Genomic DNA, 26,804 nt, shown 5'->3' on the forward strand with positions numbered 1-26,804 from the left:
AAGCAGGCTTTAGGAAGTATCATCTTTACTCATGCCCTATCCACCACATGTGTGATCTATCTTAACCATTTACGCTGGAATCTTATTCAGCCCTGCAATCTAAATTGTCCCTCAGCCATCCCTTCTCTTGCTTCCTCCATGCAGGCAAAATCCTTAATCTCCTTTTGCCCCTTAGCAAAACCTTTTATAACCTTCCAAGACCCCTCCCAAAGAATGGAAGGGTCTAGCAGGTAAAGTTACAGGTAGCAAGACCCCTCCCAGGAATGGGTCTTGCTGGTAAGATCAAGTTACACAGGAAGCATGGGGGGATGGGTTACACATAGATCCAGGATAAACCCTGAGCACTTCCACCTATGGCCCCAAAACAAAAATGATAATTCTGGAAGAAAATTATGAGTATTATTTTTTCTTAAATATTGCATGTTCTTTCGACCTTTCTGCTCAGGTGTTTGAGTAACTTTTCTTTTTCTTGAAATAATTTATGGGATTTTATAATTCTAGTTTTTTGTTTGTTTGTTTGTTTTGTTTTTTGCCTATAGTTTGAGCTGGCTAGTGCCCTGGATTTCCTTTGTCATTCCCTAACCCTCTCCTCATACCTGGTGAGAGAAGTTTTAGAACTAAAGATAAGCCCTACCCCAGGCTGGAACAGGTTAATACCATAGAAGATTGAACCTAGTTTTTTAGACTTTAATCACCAAGAAAAATAAGACCCTATTCTAGATTTCTTGGGTTAGAAGACATAGAATAACAGGGTTCAGGAATATATATTTTTAAATTATATTATTATTTTAAATTAAATCAAAGATTTTTGTAATAATGATCTTTTTTACTGTGTTAATGAATCAAACTCAGGGCCTCACACATCATTATTACATCATATCCCTCCCTATTTTGGGAAGAGGTGAGAGTTTAAAGCCACACCCAGCTTTCTCAGTAACTATTTCATCCCAATTTTTAAAGCATTTATTTAACTATTTACATGATTGTCATTGACATCCAATCTAAGGTCTTTTCTTATTCATACCCAGAGACAATAAATTTACTTTGTAAATTCATATTTTAGGGCAGTTTCCTTAATTATCTTTTTGTTGGCCACTGTGTCTAGGTGCCATGTCTCTTGAGCATTATTTATATTCTGATAGGAGGATAATCTTGGAAATCCTGCGAACAAAAATGCATGAATGCTTATACCTCTTCCCTCTAAATATAATTATGACCATAGTTTTAACATTTGTTGCCAGAGAAATGAGGGACCCTATCTGTGAGTTTTATTGATAGTAGGAAAAGGCCTTATCTATGTTAGGTCAAGTTTCCTTTTATAGGGAGTATTTAAGAAAACCCAACATAGAATGAAAATGCCAGTGATTTGAAGTTAACTCTGGGGATGGTGCCAGAAAGTAGGCAGAATTATGTTCCACCAACTTTTCCTGCCATTGAATGATGCTTTCTGCTCCTGAGAACAGTTGACTCACAAATACTTAGAACTAGGAATGAGTTGAACCTAAGATTTAAGGAAAATCTAGGTTGAAAGAAAGGCTGTTCTGAGTCCTCTTTTGCTTTTAAGTTTCTGAAAGATTTTACAACAAAAAAGAGTGCCTATTTTGGAAATGAGAGTGATCAAGTATCTTGATTTTTCTGAAAGATATTTGACATTAAAGTTACAAAATACAGAGCTTTATTATAACAGCTTGAGAATGTCCGTGATTCTATTTTCTAGTGGTTCTGTTGTCTGGTGGTTCTATTGTGGCCAAGGAACTGACATTAACAGCTATGGAAAATTGTCTTAGTTTGCTGGCAGAAAGTAGAGGTCTGTGTTTAACTAAAATTAACATAATTGGAGTCGGAGATATGTATGGTACTGGGTTTAAGTAAGGCACTTGTTTTATATTCCACTGACCACAGTTCAAATCCTCAGCACAACGTATACTCCTCCAAGCACCTCTAGAGGTCAGTATTGAACACAGAGGTAGGAATAATGCTTGGGTGCTGTCTTCCTCCTTTCCCTGCATCCCATGTCCCCATGCAAATAATTGACACTGCCTATATCTTATGTCCTCTTCTGGAAAGAGATGGGGTGTTTGATAATTACAGGGGTACTCTTGAATTCACCAGAATTTCATAAATTTACTAAATCACTTGGATGCCATAAATTTAGTAAGGAAAAAAACAAGCATATTAACTAGTGGTTATTTGAGGGAGGAGGGGTGCCTAAAAAGATAGATTAAAGAATGAGTAAGGTTGGGAAAACGCTATTTTGTCTTGGTTTAAGTTAGGAGAGAACAGGAGGTTATCCAAGGTTCTTTGGTGGTGGGGATCTCTTGGGGTTGGCTCAGCTGAGGACAAAAATTAGTAAGATAAAGTTTAAGTGATATCATTAGAGATTGAAGCACACACTAGAGGGAGAAGATTCCATCAGAATGAAAATTTTAAAATACATTTAAAGGAGTTTTTAAAGTCAAACTGAGAAGAAGACTAGAAAGTACTACCTGGAGAAATAAAGGCAGTTTAACTTAGACAATTTGAGGCAAACATTTATATTCTAATTTATGTTCTTGTAGATGTCTCAAAATTCAGTTGTAACAATACACATTGTATAATATCCATAGAGGGTAGATCTTACGTTTTTATAAGAAAACAGCATAGACTGGCTTAAATGGAGCTTTCATTTCCATAGTATGTTGACTGTGCAGACTCAGTTGGTGACTGATATGGTCTGGGAGGGTTTTAGGGAATCTTTTTTTGGATGGGGCTCACTCAAGGCTTACTCTTGTATCTGCACTCAAGAGTAATTTCTTGCAGTGCTTAGGGAACTATATGGGTGCCAATGTTTGAACCCGAGTCAGCCTCATGCATGGAAAGTACACAACCCACTAGCATCTTCATTTTTTATGTTTAAGTATTGGTGGGATGGCTAAAATGTGAAGCTTGTGTCCCCTTCTTTTGTATATGAGTACTTTGAATTTCAAGTACAAGTTTTGACATCAAAAATAGAGTCTTAATGAAGGGTGACATGCTTTGGACATGTCCAATTTGAGATTTCTGTGAATAACTGAAGTAAAGATGCTCAATGTATAGTTGAAAATGTGAACTCGAAGCTTAATGAAGAAGCTAAGGCCATAGACAGAGACCTTAGAGTCTTTGAGATCATGACTCCTTAAAAACCCTTAGAACAGTTCCAGAGGAAGAGAGTGCAGAATGAATGAAAATCTGAAAATTAAAGAACATTCATATTTTAGAGGTTTGCTAGTGGGAGAATACTAGAAACTGATTGGAAACTTACAGAGAAAAAGAATGTGAGGAAAGACAGACATTTGAAAGCAATGGGAATCATAGATTTAATAATAGGGATGGTCTGTATTCTCAAACATCAAGAAAGAAGAGGAGCCAGAGCATTAGCACATCGGTAGATGTTTGCCTTGTACATATTGGACCTGGGTTTGATTTCTGTCTTCCAGTAGGGTCATCCAAGCTTGCCAGGGGGCGATTTCTGAGCATAGAGAGCCAGGAGTAACCCCTGACTGCCATCAAGTGTGGGCCAGCACACACACACGCACACAGACACAGACACACAGACACAGACACAGACACAGACACAGACACAGACACACACACACACACACACACACACACACACACACAAAAGAAAGGAGAATCAGAGGACATTTTGCTAAATACCAAGAGCCTAAAATCTTGTGCTTTAGATTCTGTGCTTTAGGGAGATTTATATAGTTATTTATGTATCTAATTATGTTCTGAGGCCACTCTTGACTGTACTTAGGCATACCCCTGACCCTGGTCAGGAGCCAGGAGATCACTCCTGGTATGTTCAGGGGACTTATGTGGTGCTGGGAATTGTACTTGTATTGGCTGCATGGAAGGCAAGCACTTAGCCTTCTATACTAATCTGGCTCTGTTTTGAAGACTTAAAATATTTGTTGATCTGGCATCTAGAATAATTTTTGACTAAAAACAGTTTGGTAGCAATATAATTGACATCAAACTTTTTTAAATATGTGGATAATCCCATTATAATAAGCTTGAAGAAACAGCCCAATTTAACAACCCCTGTTGAAATTCTATTGCTTTTTGCATTGTAAAATGTCTTGATATACATGAATCATGACTTTCACCAATTTTTGTAAGACAATTTTATGTACTTCTGATAACCAGCTATTTCCATTAAATTGTGTATTGTTTATGGCTGTTTTTATATTCCGAACTTAGGTGTGAGGTCCTGATAGAGCCCGTATAGAATATAAAATCTATCTTGTTCATAATTGATTTTAAAAAGGGTGCAAATCATTTCATAGGTCTTCTGTTACTGTCTGTGTCATAATATTTCTTTTCCTGGACATTATTTCTATTGTGCACATAAGAGACACTAGCATACAAAAGAATTTACGAATAAAAACTTGAAAAGCACTATATGGAGACAATGAAAGTTCTTATGTAGTTGACTTCCAACTGGATGGTAAGTTTGGAATGTATCTTATCTATAATTGTGATTTTGTTGCTGTATGCCACAGATTTTATTAAAACTAAAGTGGAAACTTTTGTAACTGGTAACTAAAGAACTTCAGCCTACCTGCAACCTTGCTCTCTGGAACAGTTGAGGTTATATTCATTGAATGAATTTTTTTTTCTACACTAGAGGCCTAAGGACCTAGAAATAGCATAGATTGGCTCAAGAAACTCACCACTTTGGGGCATTGTCCAGGTGAGATTTGAGAATCAGCCTATCTTTTCAGAACTGTGGTGGGAATTAGTCTAATTTTTGGATCTTGTTTCTATAAACTGGCAAAGTAGTATTCTTTTGGGGGAGGTTCATTCATTCTTGTTTAAAGTCCCAATGGCTATTTAACACACTTCTTTGTTATAGAGATTTTTGTGGCATAGGGAGCCAAGGGTTTTGAGAAAGATAACAGAGAAGTTTACAATATATTTTGTAATTGTCAACTGAATCAATTTCCACAGAAGCTACACACTTGATGATAGCAGGTGTTGTGTTATTTTCTTTGGAAGTATTTTTCTTTTAGTCTCAGAAGCTATCAAATTAAAAAAATCAATCTTCATAGTCACAAATCATTAACTTCACTCCTACCTTTTTTTTCTCCAAACAAGCCAAAATTGAAATGATAAAAGAAAGGCACCATTTTTATGATGGGGGAAAGAAAAATGATCTGTTAGGGATAAATGCAGCTGAGTATGGCAGAACTAAAATAAAAAAATTGTTTGCAATTTGTCATTCTTTAGGTTCATAAAATGTGAAACATGAAAGTTAAATAAATATTTTTGATTTTAGAATCTACCACTGGTGTTCCTCAACCATAGAGATAATGAAATCAGGATCTAAAGGATTTGGGCATTTCTCTGTTTTATTCCTTATTTTTTTCTATAATACTTGTCTCCCATATATCTCACTTGTTCAAACTGCTGACAAAATTTTTCTAAATAATGACTTCATATATAACCAGATTAAATTATCACTACTTAAAACTTTTTAAAATTGGGAACCCTTATTAAGAACTTTCAGTTTATAAAGATTCAAGTGTAAAGAAAAATGAATTAACTTCTATGGATTGGTTTTTGAATACCACTGAGGACAGATTTATGGTGTGGAGTTTGGGAAACTGTCTTAACACTAGTTCCTAGAACCATATCTCTAGATAAAAATTTTAATTTTAGAGGCTGACTGGACTGCATGCTTTGTATGTAGGAGCCACGAGTTTGGTCCTTTGTGTCACATGGTCCACTAAACACCCCAGTGAGAGATTCAAAGCATTGCCTTGACTCAAATCCCTGAAATTTAATAATATGGCCCCAAGCAAAAATAACGTTAGATTCAAATTAAATTTTATTAGATTTTATTCACAGAAAATGATTGTCAGGAAGTGAGAGATTGATAGAAATTGTGAAGTGGTACAAATTCTGCAAAGGTTATTTGGGTTCAGTCTCTTTAAAACCCTGAAGTGACCTAGAGGTTGGGGACTGAGGTATTCTGCCTCTTAACACTGCTAGCAGTCAAGAGCTGCTGTGCAATGGCCTGAGTGTATTGGGGGCTCAGTTCTCCACAATACAGGAACTGCCAGTAACCTGAGGAGAGCCTTCCTAAGAAGAGCAAGGACACTATAGAGAAAAGGGCATCTGAGGACTCCACAGCGCTTTGATATTCTGCTCTATGTGCCTTCCTGATAATGTTTTTTTTTTTTTTTAATGCACAGGATGTAGCCTGTGCTTCATTATACTGCCTATGTTCATTAGGTAGAATCAATGATTAGGTCTGACCTTCCTTAGCCTTTATGATCTTTATGCAAATGAGAGTTGGAGAAACAAAGATTTCAGTTACAGTAAGCTAGCCAGAAATTCAGATATTTGGTTGGCAAGTTTTCATTTCTGTCCCTAAAGACATATTTTCCAGTAAGTAAAGAAGCTTAAAAGAATCGAATATTCCAAGTAGTCAATAAAAGGAAAATAGCAAGTCAAAAAATATTCCAAGCCTTATATTTGATGACCAAGCAAATATATTTAGTTGCTATTTATGAATTTTTAAAATATGCATTTTTATATTTTTAAAAGAAGACACATTAATTATATAATACATAGTTCAGAAATTCCCACTTTCTTAGTCCATATCTTGTCTTTTTATATTATATAAGTATATATTTATGCATTTACATTTATCTAATATATTTATATGCTATATTACTAATATTTGTTATCATTCAAATCACAGAAACCACTAGAAAATAGACTTTGCCAAAGAGAATTTAGTATGATTTAATGTTATAACTAGAAACTTCCCTAAACTCACAGTTTGTACAGTGTCCATTAATGTTATTTGTAGGCATATCACTGTAAAATAGATGGGGAATAGAATGACAGGATATGGGGAGAAACTTGCACATGGTGGAGGAAAGATTACACTCTGGTGGAGGGTATGGTGTTGGAATGTTTTATGCATAAAACTCTGCCATTATCAAAATTGTAAATCATGGTGCTTAAGTTAAATTTTTTAAAAATTGTAATATTAGAAATTCTGTAGTGAAAAAGTTCTTGTCACAGTCCTTTTTATTCACATGAGCAAACTAGAAAATAAAGGAATTAGAAGAAGATATAGTCCTGCCATACTTAAAATTTCAGTAAATATAGCCAAATTGAATTTAAAATTCTTATTTGTTTGTTTATTTATTTATTCATTTATTTAGGGGGGGTCACACCCGATAGTGCTCAGGGGTTACTCCTGGCTCTACGCTCAGAAATTGCTCCTAGCAGGCTCGGGGGACCATATGGGATGCCGGGATTGGAACCATCGACCTTTTGCATGTAAAGCAAACACACTACCTCCATCCTATCTCTCCGGCCCCGAATTTAACATTCTTTAAAGAAATGATTTACTATGTCATCCCTAAAAACATCACTGTTGCTGAATTATTTTTCCTTGAGTTCTATACTCCATGGCTAGCCCTTTGTTGTCCTATAAAAAGCAGCTCTTATCCCTAGTATTTGTTTTTTATGGTTTCAGTTAGCTGTGGTTGTCACAGTCTGAAATATTATGTAAAATGAAATATTATAAAGAGATTTATATAATTTTAAATACTGCATATTTTTGTAGTTGCTCTTTAATTATTGCTAACCTCGTATTGTATCTAATTTAGAAGTGAAACAATTACATATGTGTGTGTGCACAGGAAAAAATCATGTATGTAGGTTTGGTACTATCCATGGTTTTAGGCATTCATGAAGGTCTTGGAATGGATCTCATGAGGATAAGAGCTTAACAAGCAAGAATAGAGTGGGAATCAGCTGAGAAAAAATGGAATGAAGGAGCTAATCAGAAACTGCAAGGTATATTTTGTAGGACAACTAGGAGGCCAATTAATTTAGATAAATAATTTATTTAGGGCACAGATGGCAAATACCTTGCAGGCATGCCTTAATGTCCCCTATTCCTCTAGAGACATAGTCTGTCAGGTCACTTCTGATTAAGCCTTTACCCAAATCTGGAACCCTCTTTCACAGTCCTAACTGGTATGGACACAGAAATAAAACTTGCTTGTCACATGAAAGTGGAGGCAGAGAGCTAGCAGAGCTAGCAGTTAGTTTGAAGTATAGCAGAAGAGGGCTTGACATTCAAATGATAAGGAAGAGAATTGAGAAAACATTTTAGGTTGACCTGTGAAACAATAGAAATAGATGCTTATCTCTCTGCTGGCTTTTGTGTTTTTTCCGTGGTTCTAAATGATCCTATTTATTATGTTTTTGGAAGTGTAATTTAATCTCCAGCAATTCCCTTTTATGATTCACACATAAACTTTGAGTTTGTGCAACATGCTCAGTGGTAAATGTGTAATTTTTTTTTAATATTCTTCATGATATTGAAATAGAAGATCTTCATTCTTATTTTTGAAGACTACAGAGGTTTTTCTCTCCAGATCAGAGGCTACTGACTTGAACATTCAATTATTAAGTTCCTGGGAAAATAGGGAAATGTTTAGAAAGATAATAATAATTTTATAGTACATGGATTCATCATGTGACTACATAGGCAGTGTCTGTGCTCTGGGATCCCACTGTATTCTATCTTGTGTTGCTATTTATTTGTTGGGTGACCTTAAACAAGTAGTTTAAAATTCTAAGTCCCAGATTTCTAAATCTATAATTAACACCCATGGCAATTCTTGGCATAGAAAAAGTACTCAGCAAGTAAAAATTTTTAATAAGCTTTAAAATTATACATTTGTTATTATTATCATTGTGGGGGGACCACGCTTACTCTTGTCTCTGCAGCCAGGGATCACTCATGGTAGGACTCATTGACCTTATGGGTTGTCAGGGATTTAACTCAAATATTTAGCATGCTAATAATCTCTACTTCTCTCTGGACTCTGGCTATATGCATTTTCATCAAACAGAAGGAAAAAATAAAACCTTGAAGCCTATTGAATGATGTAAATGAGGCAGAGTATGATGCATCTCAACTGATGGAAACTTTTATCTTCTTTGCTTTTCAATATCAAGTAGGTGGGAGGCTGCCTTAGTGAGAGTCTTTAGCTTCATGTAGATAACTTATGATCATTTTTCTACTGCCTTTAAAGATACAAGTATGGGAAGAGATTATTTTATTTATCTATGTTTTGATTGAGGTATCATGATTTACTCACAATTAACTGGATATGAGGAAGATGGTCAGGGGATGCCCTATGACGAACCTGAAACCATGAATATCAGATGTTAGAAACTGTTTTCATATTTTCCAAAGTTTAAATACTTAAAAAAAATCACCTAGGAGGGGCCAGAGAGAGAGTGTGGAGGTTAGGCATTTGTCTTGCATGCAGAAGGTCATCGATTCGAATCCCAACATCCCATATGGTCCCCTGAGCCTGCAAGGGGTGTTTCTGAGCATAGAGCTAGGAGTAATTCCTGAGCACTGCTGGGTATGACCCCAAAACAAAACAAAACAAAATCACCTAGGAGCCTGATAGAGCTATTAGAATAAATCTTTTTTTTTCCTTTGGTCGGAGCGATAGTACAGTGGTAGGGTGTTTGCCTTGCACACAGACAACACAGGATGATCCTTGATTCGATTCCCGGCATCTCCTATGGTCCCTCGAGTCTGCCAGGAGCAATTTCTGAGCACAGAGCCAAGAGTAACCCCTGAGCACTGCCAGGTGTGACCCAAAGACCAATAAATAAATAAATAAATAAATAAATAAATAAATAAATAAATAAATAAATAAATAAATAAATAAAAAATAAAAAATAAAAATAAAAGAAAAAGAAAAAGAAAAGAAAATATTTTGGAGGGGCACTCTTAAGGCTCAGGGTTACTCCTGTCTATGTGCTCAGAAATGATCCTGGCAGACTCAGGGGACCATAGGGGATGCTGGGAATTGAGCCAGGGCTTGTCCTGTGTTGGCCCCGTGCAAGGCAAATGCTTACCGCTGCACCATTGCTCTGGCCCCAAGAATATATCTTTTAAGTATGCATTCGTTCCTCTCAGAGATTGTATGATTCAACTATTACTTAGAAATAATTATTTATAGCATATATACTCACTATTATTGCTGAAATACTCATGTTGATTTTTATTAGGTGAAACATGGAGAATATCTATGAGAACCAATGATTTGCTTTGAAAAAGGAATATCTTTATTAAATTAATGTTAATTACAAATGTGCTTCATATGCTGCAGCCATTTGACACACCATTTCTGCTTTTTTCTCCTTAGCACTGGCTTGAGCCTAACAAGTCCATCTGCAAGCAAATGAAATGTAAGTGTTAATCTGGGGAGTTTTGCTATGAAATGTCCAAAGACAGATGGTCTCTTGACAAAGTTTCTTCTGTAGGGGAGAAATAGATGAAATGGAGATGTGTGGTTCTCATTGAGAGTTGTGTGACTTACCTTTTTTCTTCACCCCTGCCCTTGCATTCCATACTCAAACAAGTCTCTAAATTGGGCACTAAGTATCTGTTGACAGTAATCACCATATACCTGTTTATGTGACTGCTGGTAAATGGTTTGGGGTGGGAGAGGTGCATTCTTAGGGTCAAGAAAGTAGCATGTTTACTATGTTTATTTGCAAAGTAACATACTGGAGTTTTTAGTTCAAATTATGTTATTTAGTTCAGCCTCTCTCATTCCCCAAAACAATTATTTTTATATAGGTAATTAATTCCATGTTTTAGTATTCTAAACTTCTCCCTGATCCACCTCAAACTTATTACTTTTGGAGACATTTGGTTATTTGGGGATTGTCAGGAGCATATTGTCCTGGCCATGTGTGTTTGTTTGGGCTGTAGTCAGCCTGTTTCCATGTATGGATTGCAGACAAGCTTTCAAAATGCAGCCCAGAAATTAACTTTTGTTCTGAAATTCTTTTATTCTCTCATGTCAACTTTTTCAGGAATCTGAAATATAGTTGATACATCTGTTTTTCATCAGAGTCCAGGTGTACAGATGCTCAGTTGCTGGTCATCATTCAAGTTATTTTTTTTCTGAATATAAAAAAAATATTTTGGACAGTGTTAAGTAGAAGGATAAAGCTGAACATGGATGGAAATCAGCTTTCAAGACATCTATTTAACAACTTTTTTCTTTTTCTCTCCCAGTCCCATCTGCCTCTTTCCTCTACTTTCTTATCTTCCTGTCATCCTATCTCTTCCCTTCATTCAAAATATTTTTTTATGAGAGTAAGAAAAATGGTTGGCTTGGGACAGCATAACATCCATGGCTACTGTGAGTAATATCCAGAATTACTGCAGGTATTGAGAGCAGGCAGGAAAGATGTGTGCCTAGAAATCAGATGGAAGTGAACAGGGGCTTTCCAGAGAGACCAGGCTATTGGGGTGAGACTGGAAAAGAGTTTAGATAACAACCCAAGGGAAAAAAGTGGGCTTTGGATGTAGGAGGTTCTGGATAGTATGATATGTAGAATAATGAGAAGGAAAAGATGCCTGAGAGAAAATAGTTGGTGCCTAGCATTTATCCCTTTACAGCTAAATTTTGTAGTGGTTTAAAATATTTAGATAATTTTTCAATAAGCTTGTTTGAATGAAATGGTTCTCTGATGTTGATTTTAAATGCTCCCAAATTTTATCCTCCTTTTCTTAGGCCACATATATTTTTGAAATATAGCTCTATTCAGAAATATTTCATAATTAATAGAAGAAATTTAAAAAATTTAAAAAATTTTCATCTTAGGGCCTTTTTACATAGCAAGTAAAACTAAAAATTATATTTAACAAAAATTATTTAAAAGAGTTATATTTGACTAAACAATTTTAATATGAAAATGGAGTTTTGAATATAAAAAATTTGTCTGATAGCCATTTTTTAACCAGGAAGAGTGATTCACTAACTTTTAGAACTGACAAGGGTCTGACCCCCTACTAAGTCATTTCAATTATAGTTAAGGCATTACTGAGCAAAAACTTTGATAGTTTTCTCAAGATCAGGAACCTAGTTTTGTCGATGTTATCCTTTAGTATTAATAGTTTCTGTATACTTGAATATATATGTATGTGTTAAAAATATATACACAACATATGTATACTATAGAAAGATCTAGTTACAGATACTTAAGTAGCTTCCCTTGGGCATGGGTATGTATTTTAAACTTCAACTGACTGAGTAGGCAGTAGGAAGAATAACTTTTATGACTATCCCTATTTCTGTCTGAGTCCATAGTGATGATCAACTCTCAGGAATTGGCCCAATTAATAGTCCTCTGATTATGGACATGGTTTTACCCAGTTGTGTTGCCAACAAATTACAAAAACACCTCCCTCCCTCCCTCCCTCCCTCCCTCCCTCCCTCCCTCCCTCCCTCCCTCCCTCCCTCCCTCCCTCCCTCCCTTCCTTCCTTCCTTCCTTCCTTCCTTCCTTCCTTCCTTCCTTCCTTCCTTCCTTCCTTCCTTCCTTCCTTATACTCTCAAGCATACAATTTATTTTATTTTGTTTTTTTATTTAAAGAAAATATATCACACAGTTAATTGATCATAATTGATCATAATACATTTGTTTCAGGAAGAACAAAGGCAAAATTATTTAAAAAATTAGAAAGACTAATGAGGTGGAAGAGAAAGAAAAGGTTCAGTAGCAAGTATATTTTTGAAAATCATTGAATGACCAATTAACTCATTAAAGACCCAGCAGAAGTTTTAATAAGCTTTTCTTCTCTCTCTCTCTCTCTTTATTTCTTTTAAGGATAAGTAAAAATCGTGTTAGAGTGGCAATTGTTGCTTGCATAGGAACAGCAAAATATGGAGGACATGGAAAGGAAAAGCCTTGGCCTAAATACAAGGAGACCTTACCCCTGAAGTTTTCTGGCATAAGACCAACTCAAGGTTCCAGGCATACTAGGTTGTCCACCCAAGTCATTGTCATTTTTTTCCATACAGTTGCTGTTGTTGGTATCAGGTTTCTGTAGTTATTTTTTTAACCAAAACACCCTAAAGATCCAGCATAGATTAATAAAGTGGTATATATTTGAAAATTGTTTAGAGTAGATATTAAAAGCTCTGATAGCAAGGAATGAAAATTTTTGTCTGTGTGGTAATTGGTATAATTGTTTGGCAATCAATTATTGGCATATGCAAATATTTAATCACTGTTGTTGAAATAAATATAGTGTTACATGTCAATTATGTCTTAATTCAAAAGTGAAATGTATCCAAATGAGTTTCATATGAGAAATAGTTAAAATAACTTAGGTAATATTCAGAAAGACTAAAAATCTTCAAATAGCAGACGGGCTTCCATGAGAAAGGAACATCAAGCTTTTCCTTGAATGAGGATCACCAGTTCAAAGAGTTTCTTATAATCAAATGTGTTAGAAGATGGCTGCCTAACAAAATGCACCTCACTAACTGATTCTTAGGTGGAGCTTGAGTCTTGATTTGATTCAAAGAACTGGTAACCTATAGAAAGCAACCTAGGACCTGCTGACAAGATAGGAAACATGACAGCTGTAATCACTCTTTGTGACCCTCTTCCTCCAAATGGTCTTCAATTACCTTTTAATCTTTTTGGATTCTTTAAAATTCTCCTTACCTGTTTGTTCAACACTTTAAATTTGGTGAGGGGCTCTTATTATTGAAATAAAAATATAATGAATGATAAATGCAGAAGAGTATCTGCATGCATATTTACTTCTATTGCAAAATGTAATAACAATCTGAAATATAATTAAAAGAAAATCATTGAATACTTTCTGGTATATGCATAATAAGAACGATTGTGCAGTTATTGTACATAATTAAACTCACCTATATATAGTGTATTCAGGATGGACAGAGTTGAGCAAGGAGAATAAGAGTAACATCTGATTTCATTTTGTAAGAATAATTGACTTACATTTTTTTCTCTCATATACAATCCTGTTAATATATATTGGTATGAGAATAGCATACAAACTTGAAGTTTAGAATGGTTGGAAATGGGGCCTGAGAGATAGCACAGTGGTAGGGTGTTTGCCTTGCACACAGAAGGACGATGGTTCGAATCCTAGCATCCCATATGGTCTTTCAAGCCTGCCAGGAGTGATTTCTGAGCATAGAGCCAGGAGGAACCCCTGAGTGCTGCCAGGTTTGACCCAAAAACCAAAAAAAAAAAAAAAAATAAATAAATAAATAAATAAATAAATAGAATGATTAGAGAGTTTAAAGGTAGAAAAGGATCTTGAGGGACAGAAAGGAAAGGAACAGGGACAAAGGAAAGTAGAGGGAATGGCTTATCTATAATCTATTTAGATATATCTATCCCTCTATATGTTCTATCTACATCTACTATGTTCTATCTATCCATCTATATATCTTTGTATGTGTCACCTATCTCCACTGGTTGTATTAAACATTTGTTAATTTGAAGACTTTAATAAAAGAGAGTTAAGGAAAGAAAGTAAATAAGAAAATGTCTTTGGGAGTGCTCACTAGTAGTGCTCAGGACTTACTCTCACTTTGCTCTTAAGGATTGTTGCAAAGTACCACATAGAGAGTCAACCTGGGCTGGCTGAGTGCCTTAACTACTGAAGAAAATTTCTTTTTTATATTGTTTACATTGTTTTGATTTATTCTCTTACAAAAATGGCTTGGCCCCTTATAGTAAGATTTTTTTTTTTGGTTTGGACAACTGAGTTTTGAGGTTGTATGTCACAGAACGATTGACACAATGGAATCTTCTGGGGTCCCTTGAAAGGTGTGTACCCGGGGTTGGCTAATGGGAAACAGAGGCTAAGGAGTCAAGTTGGGTTCAAGCTGTGTTTTGTTTATGCAAAGCAAAAGGTGGAATATTTATACTCAATTTCTTGACGAATTATAAGGCTAATTTACCAAAAAAGGCACAGGGGCAAATTGTTCAAGGCATATTTCTGATGCAGGATAGTTTCACTTTGGAAGCTGCTTCATGCTATTAGTAGTTTCTTAATAGCAAGGTCAGTTCAGAATTGTTTTTATTTTGTGCATAGTGAACTGGGGCCTGAAATGTTAATCCTTACTATGACTACATGGAGGCTAAGAGCAAAGTGACATTTGAGGGTAATTTTTCTGTAAGGCTAAGTAAAAATACTTGAGTCTAAGCAAATGTTCCTCATAGGGTGTTTGTATGTCTGAGTAATTTTTAAAATGTCAGCTAAATTATGTCTCAGATAATATTTATGCTACATCCCTATATTTCCCCAAAGCATCATGGACAGCAACTAAGATTTTTTTTAGGGCCGTAATGTCTGTGAGTACAGGTTATTTTTTCAGGCATCTTTTCTTACAGGTGCTACTTTTTCAGCATCCTCTCTGTGAGTACAGATTGCTTTGAAAAAGTTCCTATAATAGTAAACAGCTTTTAAAAATATTCTCCCTTTGGCAGTTAGGGCCTTTTTAAACTTGGTGCCTTTCTAGCTCTTAGGCTTTATTAATATGGGGGGGTGTAGCAGCTGTATATTTTCTTTTCTTTTTTTTTATAAATTTTTTGAGACTAGTGTGAATTACAAGTCTTTCATAGTTGTATTTAAAGTACATAGAGACAGTGAATTAGGACCATTTCGACCACCAGAGTTGACCTCCCTCCTCTGTAGTTCCCAGCATTCCTCCCATACGTCTACCCTTAACCCCCTGTAGTGCTAGTGTAACAGGTCCCTTTTGTGTACAGTTTGTAGTTTGGGTCTATTGTTGTTGACTCTGGTTAGAGTATTTAGGACTGACCATTATTTATTTCCACGCAATGCTCCTGAGACTACTTGACCCCTGGGTCCCATCCACATTTTTTTTCTCAGTTTGTAGGAAGACATAGAAATATGAGTCAGAAAAAGCTGATTCATGTTCTATGGTTCTGTAAAAAAATAAGCAGGTAGGTTCCCTTGAAGCTATTAATATAAATAAAATTAAAAAAAGAAAAAATAATTAAAAAGAAATAAAAAATTTTAAAAATGGGGGGCAAATATGGCGAGGGTTTTCTTTTTCTTTTTGCATAGGTGCAGTAAATATTGGGGAAATTAGAAAGGAAATTCCTTTGGTCTAAGGGATATAGAATGTCTCTACCCTTAAAGCATACAATGTCATTAGATGACTACAGGCTCCAAACATGTTTATTGTCAACCCCCCAGGTCTTTCTTTATTGTGCCAGAAAAAGTTCTGATCAGTCCTCAGTCAGAGATTGTTAAAGTCAATCCTCTCTAATCTTGGTTTTTGTATAGATCCTAGAACAAAGCCTAGGATAATCTTTATGGTCCCAAGAAGAGTTCTGCTCAGTTGCAGTTGTCATAGTTAGTTTTCTATAATAAGTGATCTTGGTTTTTGCACAGATCCTAGGACAGAGGTTCTAGTAAAAAGAAATATTTATAATAAAACATTATTTCAGTATTTTAAAATAGTTTTTGAAAATCCTTGAGATGTGGAAAGATAAAATATTTTTTCAAATTAAATTTTTATATGCCATGAAAGATAAATGACTTGTGACTCAATTATATTTTTCCTTGCATTTTGTTCTGTGTGTGAAAGGATAAGCCTTCTTCTAGTGTTCCAGAAAAAAATGGTTTCACTCACTTTTTGAAATAAAAGTTTTATATTGAGAAATATACCTAAAGATATATAGAAAGAGAGAGATAGGCATGTATTTGAGAGAGATTGGGGCTTCTCCAGGAAAAAAGAATATCCACATCACAGGTTGAGATGTGGATGAATCTCCAAGATAGAGAATCTACCATAAAGTAAAAGAAGGAAATCATACATCTCAGATCAAGATACAGGTGAATCTCCAAGGTGGATAATGCACCTTTATTCCTAAATCTGGGGAACACAGAGAAAAGTGTTAGCAGTAGCTAGACCTTTTAGCTCCTTCTGAGAAAGTAGGACATTACAGAGAGGTCTGATGTTCTTGCTGTTATGCATATATGTAAAAGTATATGTATATGTGATCAGTTTTTCTCTGTATAGATAACCAGCAAGATACCACAGTGATAAAATGCTGTTTATCAACTTGTGTGCATTTACAAGTTGTGTAACATTAAGTTAAATTGTATTATAATTTAATTTTTTTTCCTTTTTTTTTTTTTTTTTTTTTTGGTTTTTGGGCCACACCCAGCGGTGCTCAGGGGTGACTCCTGGCTGTCTGCTCAGAAATAGCTCCTGGCAGGCACGGGGGACCATATGGGACACCGGGATTTGAACCAACCACCTTAAGTCCTGGATCGGCTGCTTGCAAGGCAAACGCAGCTGTGCTATCTCTCCAGGCCCATAATTTAATTTCTTAATTAAAAGTGTTAGAATTCTTGTACAATCCCCTTAAGCTGGTCATTAAATTCAGGATATTTCATGCAGCATTTCAGAAACATGAAATTCAACCAAAATTTTATTCTGTCTATTGCTATCTTGATGACAACAAGTCAGAAGACAAGTGTTTATTTTCATTTAAGCACCAACCTAGTAGATAATATTAAATAATAAGAAAATGCAAATTAGGATCTATGCATGTGTGACTCCATAAATTATTTTTTAATTTAAGGCACTGTCACTTTGAGAAAACCAGTCATGTGCAGTGACATTTTTCTATCTCACAGTATGAAAAATATTTCCTAAAACTAAAACCTTGAATGGTGCTTATGGGCAATTTATCTGTTGGGGGAGTTAGGAGGGTTGGGGAGTTGAAAGAATAGGAGAGGAAATGTTATTTGTGTGAAGAGGAGAAGAGAAACCATGCTATGGAAAGTCCTGCTGACAAGCTAGATTGTCTGTAATCACATTTGCTTGGGGCATCTTGTCAAGTGTTGTCTTTGATTTGTTCTCATTATTGCTTTGTTTTCTTGGTCATATTATCTGCCTCTTTTTACAGATCACCCTCCTCCATTATGCTTTTCCTAGGCTAGACCTTAAGGCTTCATGAAGTCTGACATTCCTATGGGTGTTTGAATCCCTGGGTTTTTTCTTTTCCTTTTTTTTGCTGCTTTTCTCATGCCTTTTCTTTATGATGTTTCAGCTCATCCACCATACACCATGTGCTTTAGAGTGAAATTCTACCCACATGAACCCTTGAAGATTAAAGAAGAGCTCACAAGGTATTTTTCATTTGTTTGTATGTTTACCCTGCCAAGTAAGGGCCTCCTAGTCTTGCTGACTACATGTGCTTCTCCCCTTAAGCAGAACATATCAGAAGAGCACGCCCTCACCTTGTCAACTTAGCCTTTTGGCATGGAATGTTTCTCTTGCACTTAATTGTTTTTGGATTTTTTCAAGCTGTTGTCATCTGGAGTGTAATTAAGTGCAAAAAAAGTAGTGGTTATGAGGAGGAGGTTCTCTCTGAAAACATCTGACAGCAGGGTGCTAAAAATAAACAGACAATTAGTGTCTTTAGGATATAGCAAATTATAGCCAGTGCAACCCCTAAGTGCCAATATTTTGCATGTGAGCTTTTCTAATTGGGAAAAGGTCATCAGGTAGAAAGGATTGTTTATTAATATGAATTTTGCTCATTGAATGACTTTCTGTCATTTCTGCTTTTCCTCTTGTAGAATCTTCTCATTTTAGTTCTTTGCATTTCGCAAAAGAACTTTTTAGACTTCCTTTGTTTCATCTCCTTTCTGAGTCTTTCGTTTTCATGAAAGTCTTGCCTTGGCCAACATTATTAAGTAGAGTCATGGAGGTGCCAGGTGGTGGATAGAATAGAGCCCTCTGTACTTAATTTGTGATGAGGCTTTGATCTGGTGTCCACAAAATATCAATGCATACCATTTCTTCTCAAAATCACCAGGATAGGTTCAAATGCATGAGAAAATCCAATGTTTCCTTTTATCTGTGTTTGTGGTGGGCGTGTAAATAAAAAGGGAGGAAATTGGTTGCCTGGAAAATTTTGCTTTCTCATTATCCTTGTGTGCCCTGTAAAGTTTGGCTTTAAGGATACTGAGGTGACCTTGGGAGGGAGCAGGTGCTAATATTTTCTAGTATTAGTTTACACACACCAGGGGCCAGGTGTGTCTGCTGAAAGTAAAAACAACTAGATGGTTATCTCTAAGCGGTACTTAGTATTTTATAATTTGGACTTCTTTTAAAAATTAAGGTAAAATTCACACAACCAATTAGTTTTACAGTTTTAGTTGTTTATATATCAGAGGTATTAAGTACATTCACCATGTTCAGCATGTCAAAACTGCCTAGTTCCAAAACACTTTTTCATCACCCTAAAAAAGAAACCTCATATTTTTTTTTTTACTTTCCCTTCATCGATCTTTACTCACTTTCCCTTTCTCTAGCCCTGGCAGTAAGTAATCTATTTTATTCACTTTGTCTAGTCTAGACATTTCGTTTTTGTTTGTTTGTTTTGTTTTTGTTTTTTGGGCTACACCCGGCGTTGCTCAGGGGTTACTCCTGGCTATCTGCTCAGAAATAGCTCCTGGCAGGCACGGGGGACCATATGAGACACCGGGATTCGAACCTAACACCTTTGGTCATAGATCGACTACTTGCAAGGCAAATGCCACTGTGCTATCTCTCCGGGCCCTAGTCTAGACATTTCATATGGACTTGTATAACCTGAGTCTTGGTCTTTTGTTTGTTTGGGGCCATATGCTCACCTGACTCTGTGCTTAGAGTAATTTCTATTGGTGCGTAGAGACCCTATGTTGTGGTAGGGATCAAAGTAGGGTCGACCACATGCACGTGAAGTGCCTTATCCACTGTACTGTCACTCTGCATATACCTCTTTAGTTTGAAAATGTGTTCTTATTTATCTTAAAAGTTTTTTCTTAGTTCCTACTATTTGCAAAGCCTTGGCAGTAAGGGGGACTACAGAGGGAGAAACAGAGACAGACTGGCAGACAGAAACAAATACAGAGCCATTAACATTTGTCCTGCATTCTAAGTACCAACAGTTGTAATTTGGAAACTCAAATCAAATTTTAATGCCAGGTAGTATTTTGTCAGATTTTGTCAGGTGCCAAATGGTTCAATTTTGCGATTTTTTTTTTGTTTGGTTTTTTGGATCACACTCGATGACGCTCAGGGGTTATTCCTGGCTATGCGCTCAGAAATTGCTCCTGGGTTAGGGGACCATATTGGATGCTGGGGGATTGAACTGCAGTCCATCTTAGGTTAGCACATGCAAGGCAGATGTCCTACTGCTTGCATCACCGCTCTAGCCCCATCATTTATTTTATCTTGCTGTAGGATAAAAATTTAATATATTAAGGATGCATCTTTTGTAGTTGTTATGAGACATTCCATTAAGTTTGAAGAAATAGAAACCTCGTTAATAACTATTAAATCAATTAAATTTACTAGTGTTTCCTATGTTAGACTGAATAGTTGAGATATAAGTAATGGGATATTATGAATATCTTCTCAGATAAGAAAGTTATTGCTTGAATGCCTCCTGATGAAATTTAAACAATGCCCTATTCTTGCAGAAGTAGAAATAGGATTTTCTTAATTAATAGAGTTTTTATATTTCTAGATGAACTGAGAAACTGTGAAATGCTCCCTGTATCCTCAAAGTTTGTGGTTAAAAACCCTGTCTTGAATACTAATTTTTTTCTTGTTTGGTAAGTTGTTAATACAGAAACAATCAATTCTAATCAGAATTTAATATATGAGAAGTATTCACATTCACATTTAGGACCCTGCTCAGTTTAAAGCTACACTAAGAAGGCAAACTAAAAAATGTAAAACATGACAATACTCACATAAAAGTGTTATGTAAAGGCTAGGGAGATAGTTCAAAGAGCTGGTGCAAATACTTGGCATGTGGGAGGCCCCAGTTGATCCCTGGCGCCCCGTGGTACCAGTACTGTCAGGCATAACTCCTTAGCACCTCAGCAAAGTGACTTTGAGACGCTGCTGAATGTAGTGCCAAAACAAAGACAGGGTTTTGGAGATACTATGGTAGTTAAGGCCCATGCCTAGCCTGTGCCCAGCCTTGTTTGATTTCTGGCACCACATAGCCCCTGAGCTAGCTTGGGGGTCCCCAGCACTGCTGAAGGTAGCCTTGATATCATTGACACTTTAGAGATTCAGTGGCATTGCATCTGCAGGGCCTGTGCTAAAATAATGACTTGGTTGACAGAGAATAACTGGGAGTCCCTGAACCTTCTGAAAACCACTTGGAAGACACTCTTCCACCTCTCAAAATAGTCAAACAAACAAAAATCACCAGACAAACCAAAAAGGTATTTGAAATCTTGTTTTTATCTTTCTTGTCCTTAATGATGCTACAAAAATGTATACCCTAAATTTTTCTACTTGTTACTCAATCTATTCATGTATGAATGGCACAAAAGGAAGATAAAATTGTTTGATGGCTAATGCATTAAAAATGAGTATCTGAATATAAAGACACTTGTCAGGCTCAGAGGACTAAGTCTCAGTTGAATTCATATTCATTCTTTATTATCTTTAGAATTTACTACTATGATAAAAATCTTAAACTTACAGGTTGTGATAATTAATTTTCCTTTCTCAGGAAGTTTTCATCAAACTTCATTTCTGAGGGGCAGGAGAGATGATAGTACAGCAGGTAAGGGGCTTGCACATTGTCAACCTGGGTTCAATTCAAAACCACGTAAGTTTTTCCAGGTGCCACTACCTGATTCTGAGTGAAGAGCCAGGGGTAACCCCTGAGCACCACTAGGTGTGGCCCCCAAAGAACCAAAACAAACCTAACAAAAACAAGAAAAATCAAAACAAAACAAAAAATCAGAAACTTCATTTGAGTACTGTGATTTGAACTAAAAAATTTCAGTTATTAGAAACTTTTTTTAGCAGTACTAACTACATAAAAATTATTAAAGATTACTTTGTATTTAATGCAGATATATTCAATACATAGAGATAAAAATGATAGCCAAATAGCTTATAGTTTTTAAGAATGGGAAGGCTTGGGGTGAGAGAAGATAGTACAGTGTGGTCAATCTGGGTTTGGTGTCTGATACTACATATGGTTCCCTAAGAACTGCCAGGAATTAACGCCGAGCTTAGAGCTAGGAGTAAGCTCTGAGTATAGCCTAGTATGCCCCCCAAAAAAGGGAGGGAAGAAGAGAAATATTTTATCACTATGTTTTGTTTTATTGTTTTGGTCCACACCCAGAAATGCTCAGGGTACTCCAGCCTCTGCTCTCAGGAATCACCTCTGGCAGTGCTTGGAGGGACCAAGTGGTATGCTTGGGATTGAACCCATGACAGACGTGTGCAAGGCAAGTACCTTATCCACTTTGCTATCTTTGGCCCCTCAGTTATGTTTTGTGATATATATATCCTGAAAGGCCTAGGACCATGTTACTGAAAGTGGGGTTTTTGGTTCAACAGAATTAGTGTCACCCTGAAAAGGTGTCTACATCAGATATGGATGTGGTCCAGTAACCTGTATTATCATAGCTCTCTGGTAATTTTTAAGCCTCCCCAAACTTGAGAACCAGTTGGTATGGAATCATATTATATTTTATATTTTGTAAAGGACTTCTTTTTTAATTGTCTTTCACTTTATTTAAATATCATGATTACAAAATTGTTCATGATTAAATTTTAGACTTACAATGTACACCACCATTTACCCAGGATCATTTCCCATCACCAATGTCCCAAGTTTCCCTCCCAACCTCCTTCCTGCCTGTCTCTGAGACAGGTGTTTTACTCCCCTCCCTTCTTTTTTTCCCTTTTAGAAACTTTGGTTGCACAGCTGTTAATAAATGGGTACAGTAAATATCACTTTATGTAAATATTTATGTCAACATCCAGTTTTTGTTTTTGTTTTTTGTTTTTGGGCCACACCCGACAGTACTCCTGGCTGTCTGCTCAGAAATAGCTCCTGGAAGGCACTGGGGACCATATGGGACACCGGGATTCGAACCAACCACCTTTGGTCCTGGATCGGCTGCTTGCAAGGCAAACGCCACTGTGCTATCTCTCCGGGCCCAACACCCAGTTTTTGTCCAGAGTGATCAGTTCCAATTGTCTTTGTCATAGTGGACCCTTCTCTACTCTAAGTTCATTGCTCTACCATTTGTGTGGCAAACTTCCTACCATGGATTGGTCCTCCTGGCCCTTATCTCTGTTGTCTTTAGATATTATTACTATACTAACGTTTTAAAATATCCCACAAATGAATGCAGTCATTCTATGTCTGTCCTCCCTCTGACTCCTTTTGCTCAGCAAAATACTCCATATCCATCTATGTATAAGCAAATTTAATGACTTTATTTTTCCAAAGAGCTGTGTAGTATTCCACTGTTTTTGTATTCACTCTGTTCTCAGGCACTGGGGTTGTTTCCAGATTGTGGCTATTGTGAATAGTGTTGCAGTGAACGTAGGAAAGCAGAAAATAGGAATGGATTGGATTTTGGGGCCTCCTCACATATATTTCTAGGAATAATATTGCTGTATCTATAGGAGATCAATTTCTAGTTTTTTGAGCAAAATCCAAATTGTTTTCTCGTTGGTATTCCCTCCAGCAGTGAATGAGAGTCCCTTTCTCTCTCCCTGTACTTACACTGGTACTGGTTGTTATTGTTCTTTGTGATGTATGGCAAGCTCTGTGGTGTGAGATTATATCTCATTGTTTTGATTTGCATCTCCCTAATGATTAGTGATATGGAGCATTTTTTTTCATGTGTCTTTTGGCCATCTATAGTTATCTTTGTTTATTTCTTCTCCCCATTTTTGGCTGGTGTATTTTTCTTGCTGACTTCGACAGTATCTTGCATATTTTAGCTATTAACCCTATTAATCTTAGCTATTAATTAATAAATATGAATTGATCTGAGCTATTAATCTTAGCTATTATAACTATTAATATAGGTATTGAGTGAATAGTTTTTCCAATTCTGTGGGTAATCTTTTTACCCACTCACTGTTTTCTTTGAGGTGCAGAAGCTTCTGAGTTTAATGTAGTTTTATTTATTTATCTTTGCTTCCACTTGCTTGGTCATTTTCCTTGGAGATGCCTTTAGCTTCAATGTCTTGGATTATTCTGCCTACATTTTACTTTACATTTATATATCTTATGCTTCTTTCAGGTCTGAAATCAAGGTCTTTAATCCATTTTGATTTGACTTTTGTGCACAGCATTAAATAGAGGTCTGAGTTTGGTCTTTTGGTGTTTTTTTTTTGCATGTCACTGATTGGTTTGCCCAACACCACTTGTTGAAGCCTTCCTTGCTCCACTTTATATTTCTTGCCCCTTAATCAAAAAAATAATTGACCATGTATCTACAGGTTTGTCTCAGGATATTCATGTTTATAAACAAAAAAAAAACAGACAAACAAATAAATCTGAGGGTCTGTGACATTCCTATTTTCACTTTGTATAATGCACTCAGGATTCATTCATGTACTAAGTAATATGTATGACTTCATTTCTTTTTATACCTGAATAATATTCCATTGTGTGGACATAGCTTTTTCATTTTACATTTTACAAATTGATGAGTATTTGGATTGTTTCTACTTTTTAGCTACAAGTAATGCTACCATGAACAAGTTGTATGTGCTTTTGTGTGGAGTTATATTGTGTATTGGTCCACAACATTTTTATGTTTTATAAGTTTTTCCCAAAGCTTTATATTATTCTAATATGCAGTTCATGCTGAGAATCATTGGTTTAAAACCTTACATCTCCATAAATTGTCTATGAGCCACTAACATAATATCATCAGAATATTTCTTAGAAATGTTCCCCACCCACATTTACCAAGCTTGAGTCACTAGCAAGATTTCTAGGGAGTTTCTTGACCAATAGGCTGTGAGTGGGGCCAAGTATAATTCTCTTTCTTTGTCAAAATGCTTTCCAGTATCAAATTAAGATATTAGTTAGGATTCCCTTCAATGTTGGAAAAAAAAACAAAAATATCATTACAGAAGGGATAGAGTTTCACGTGAGTTCTCACGATGTCCCTAGTCTAACATAGAACATGGTATAAAGACAAGATAAAGATTTATATGCTGAAATGCTGGTAAGCCATGAACTCTACTGTATCTGGTGTATTTTCAGGAAGCATCAGTCTTCTTTGGGTCTAAGTGCTCTGTGTGTATGACCTTTGTAAGTTAATATTACAATGTGACTCGCCATTACTTGGCTGTTAAAATGGTATTATGTACATGGCTCTTCCCAGGCTGACTAAAGATCGGATTACTTGAAGACTGTTAATAAATTGAGTGCTGCACATAATTGCTAAGTAATTTTAGTCAAAAACATTAGGTCCCAGGTATGAGCCTTTGAAGGAAAGAATCCACCTGGTTACACAGAATGATACATTTGAAGTGAGCTTGCTTTACTTGGAAGAAGTAAAAAGACAGACAATTTGATTCTGAGCCAGGGGTCCAAATTAGGTTGTCAATCTGGTGGAAAAAGTCCCACTTGATTTTAGTTGATTACTGTGGAGACTGAAAATAGCAACATGTTACAATATTTAATAAAATTAATTTGGGTGTTTAAAATTGTCTCTGATTATCTGCAAAAACTGGACTTGTGTAAGCCTGTTTCTTCCATGAACAGGTTTGCATGGATATGGACTATCTGGATTTGCCTTCCCTGAATAACAGAGAGAATACTAACCCAGTTGGAGAGATGTTTGTTTTCTGGCCTTGTATGATACTCAGGTCTCTTTGAAATTAATTGACATGGCTTTCTTCCACCCAGACTGGCCTTTTTTATTGATGAGTCTATCTCCTGATACTCCTTCCACATAGAGGGACCCAAGAGTCCTAAGAGTCTTATGACCCAAGAGTAAGTGCTAGTGATGGCCTGGTTGTCTCTGTATGGATTTTCTGCCAAGAACAAACAATTCTGATCTTTCCTTAGTCTGTGTCATATCCCTTAGCAAAGACTAAGCTACACAGACTGGATGCTGACAAAACATACAAAGCCACAGACACTTCAAATTTTTTAATTCAGAGTCCTCCCATAGTATTCTAAGTTTACTCACTGAGGAGATTGGTGTGTGTTGCTTACTTGCTGGAGTGTTCTGGTAACCGTATAGAATAAAGCATAAAAAAATCCTTTCAGGCATTAGTCAAAATTTAAGGTAATCCTCTCTTTTCTATTGCAGGTACCTTATGTATCTACAAATTAAAAGAGATATTTTCCATGGACGACTGCTTTGCTCCTTTTCAGATGCTGCCTACCTGGGTGCCTGTATTGTTCAAGGTGAGTGTAGCTACTTACTCTATCACTGATTCTCCTTCCTTTCTCACCTGTACCACCCTGCCATGACCATGGTTGAGACCAGTGGGCACTTGCCACACCTATTCAACCTTCCCTCTCAAACCAGAAGTGCCCTGATGGAAGAAATGAATCGTGTTGGTCATGGGAGTCTGTAAGAAAGGCTTCTCAATGTCTTTCTGTAAAAAATTAGTCTATCAAGGGCCTGAAGCGATAGCACAGTAGTACGGCATTTGTCTTGCACATGGCTGATCCAGGATGGACGGAAGTTAATATATATTGAAACTTAGTATGACAGGTCAATTCAACATCATTGCAAACATTTGAAATAAAATACCATAGTGTTTTTCATGCAGACATAAATTAATGTCTTTTTTGTGTTTGTACAGTGTACATTTACACTGTTTCTATATAATTCAGCTTTTCCAGGTGTGACATGCTCACAGTCTGTTTACATTGGTTTGAACTTTCTTTACTTACTTTCTTGTTATTTCTAGTGTAGTAAGTTCTTCTTTGTTCATAGAACAAATGGAGAAAATACTACCCCCTATTTTTTCATTATATTGTATGAAGATTTCCTGAGACTTGGCTTTAGCTCTGAACAAGCCTGGGAGAACCACACAATGAGAATGATAGAAATGGATGACAGTGGGTTGGCCTCTTGATGTTCCACTTT

General features: G+C 36.2%; 1 protein-coding gene across 1 annotated transcript in view; it reads left to right on the forward strand.

Annotated features, from left to right (window-relative positions):
- FRMD3 (FERM domain containing 3) overlaps window positions 1-26,804 on the forward strand; it is a 261,219-nt gene that overhangs the window by 159,429 nt on the left and 74,986 nt on the right. The window contains exons 3-5 of the mRNA XM_049770634.1: window positions 10,230-10,272; window positions 17,963-18,041; window positions 26,016-26,113. Of these exons, the coding sequence (XP_049626591.1) occupies window positions 10,230-10,272; window positions 17,963-18,041; window positions 26,016-26,113 (220 nt within the window). The remainder of the gene's footprint in view (window positions 1-10,229; window positions 10,273-17,962; window positions 18,042-26,015; window positions 26,114-26,804) is intronic.

Source organism: Suncus etruscus, chromosome 3, assembly GCF_024139225.1.
Source record: "Suncus etruscus isolate mSunEtr1 chromosome 3, mSunEtr1.pri.cur, whole genome shotgun sequence".
NCBI lineage: Eukaryota > Metazoa > Chordata > Mammalia > Eulipotyphla > Soricidae > Suncus > Suncus etruscus.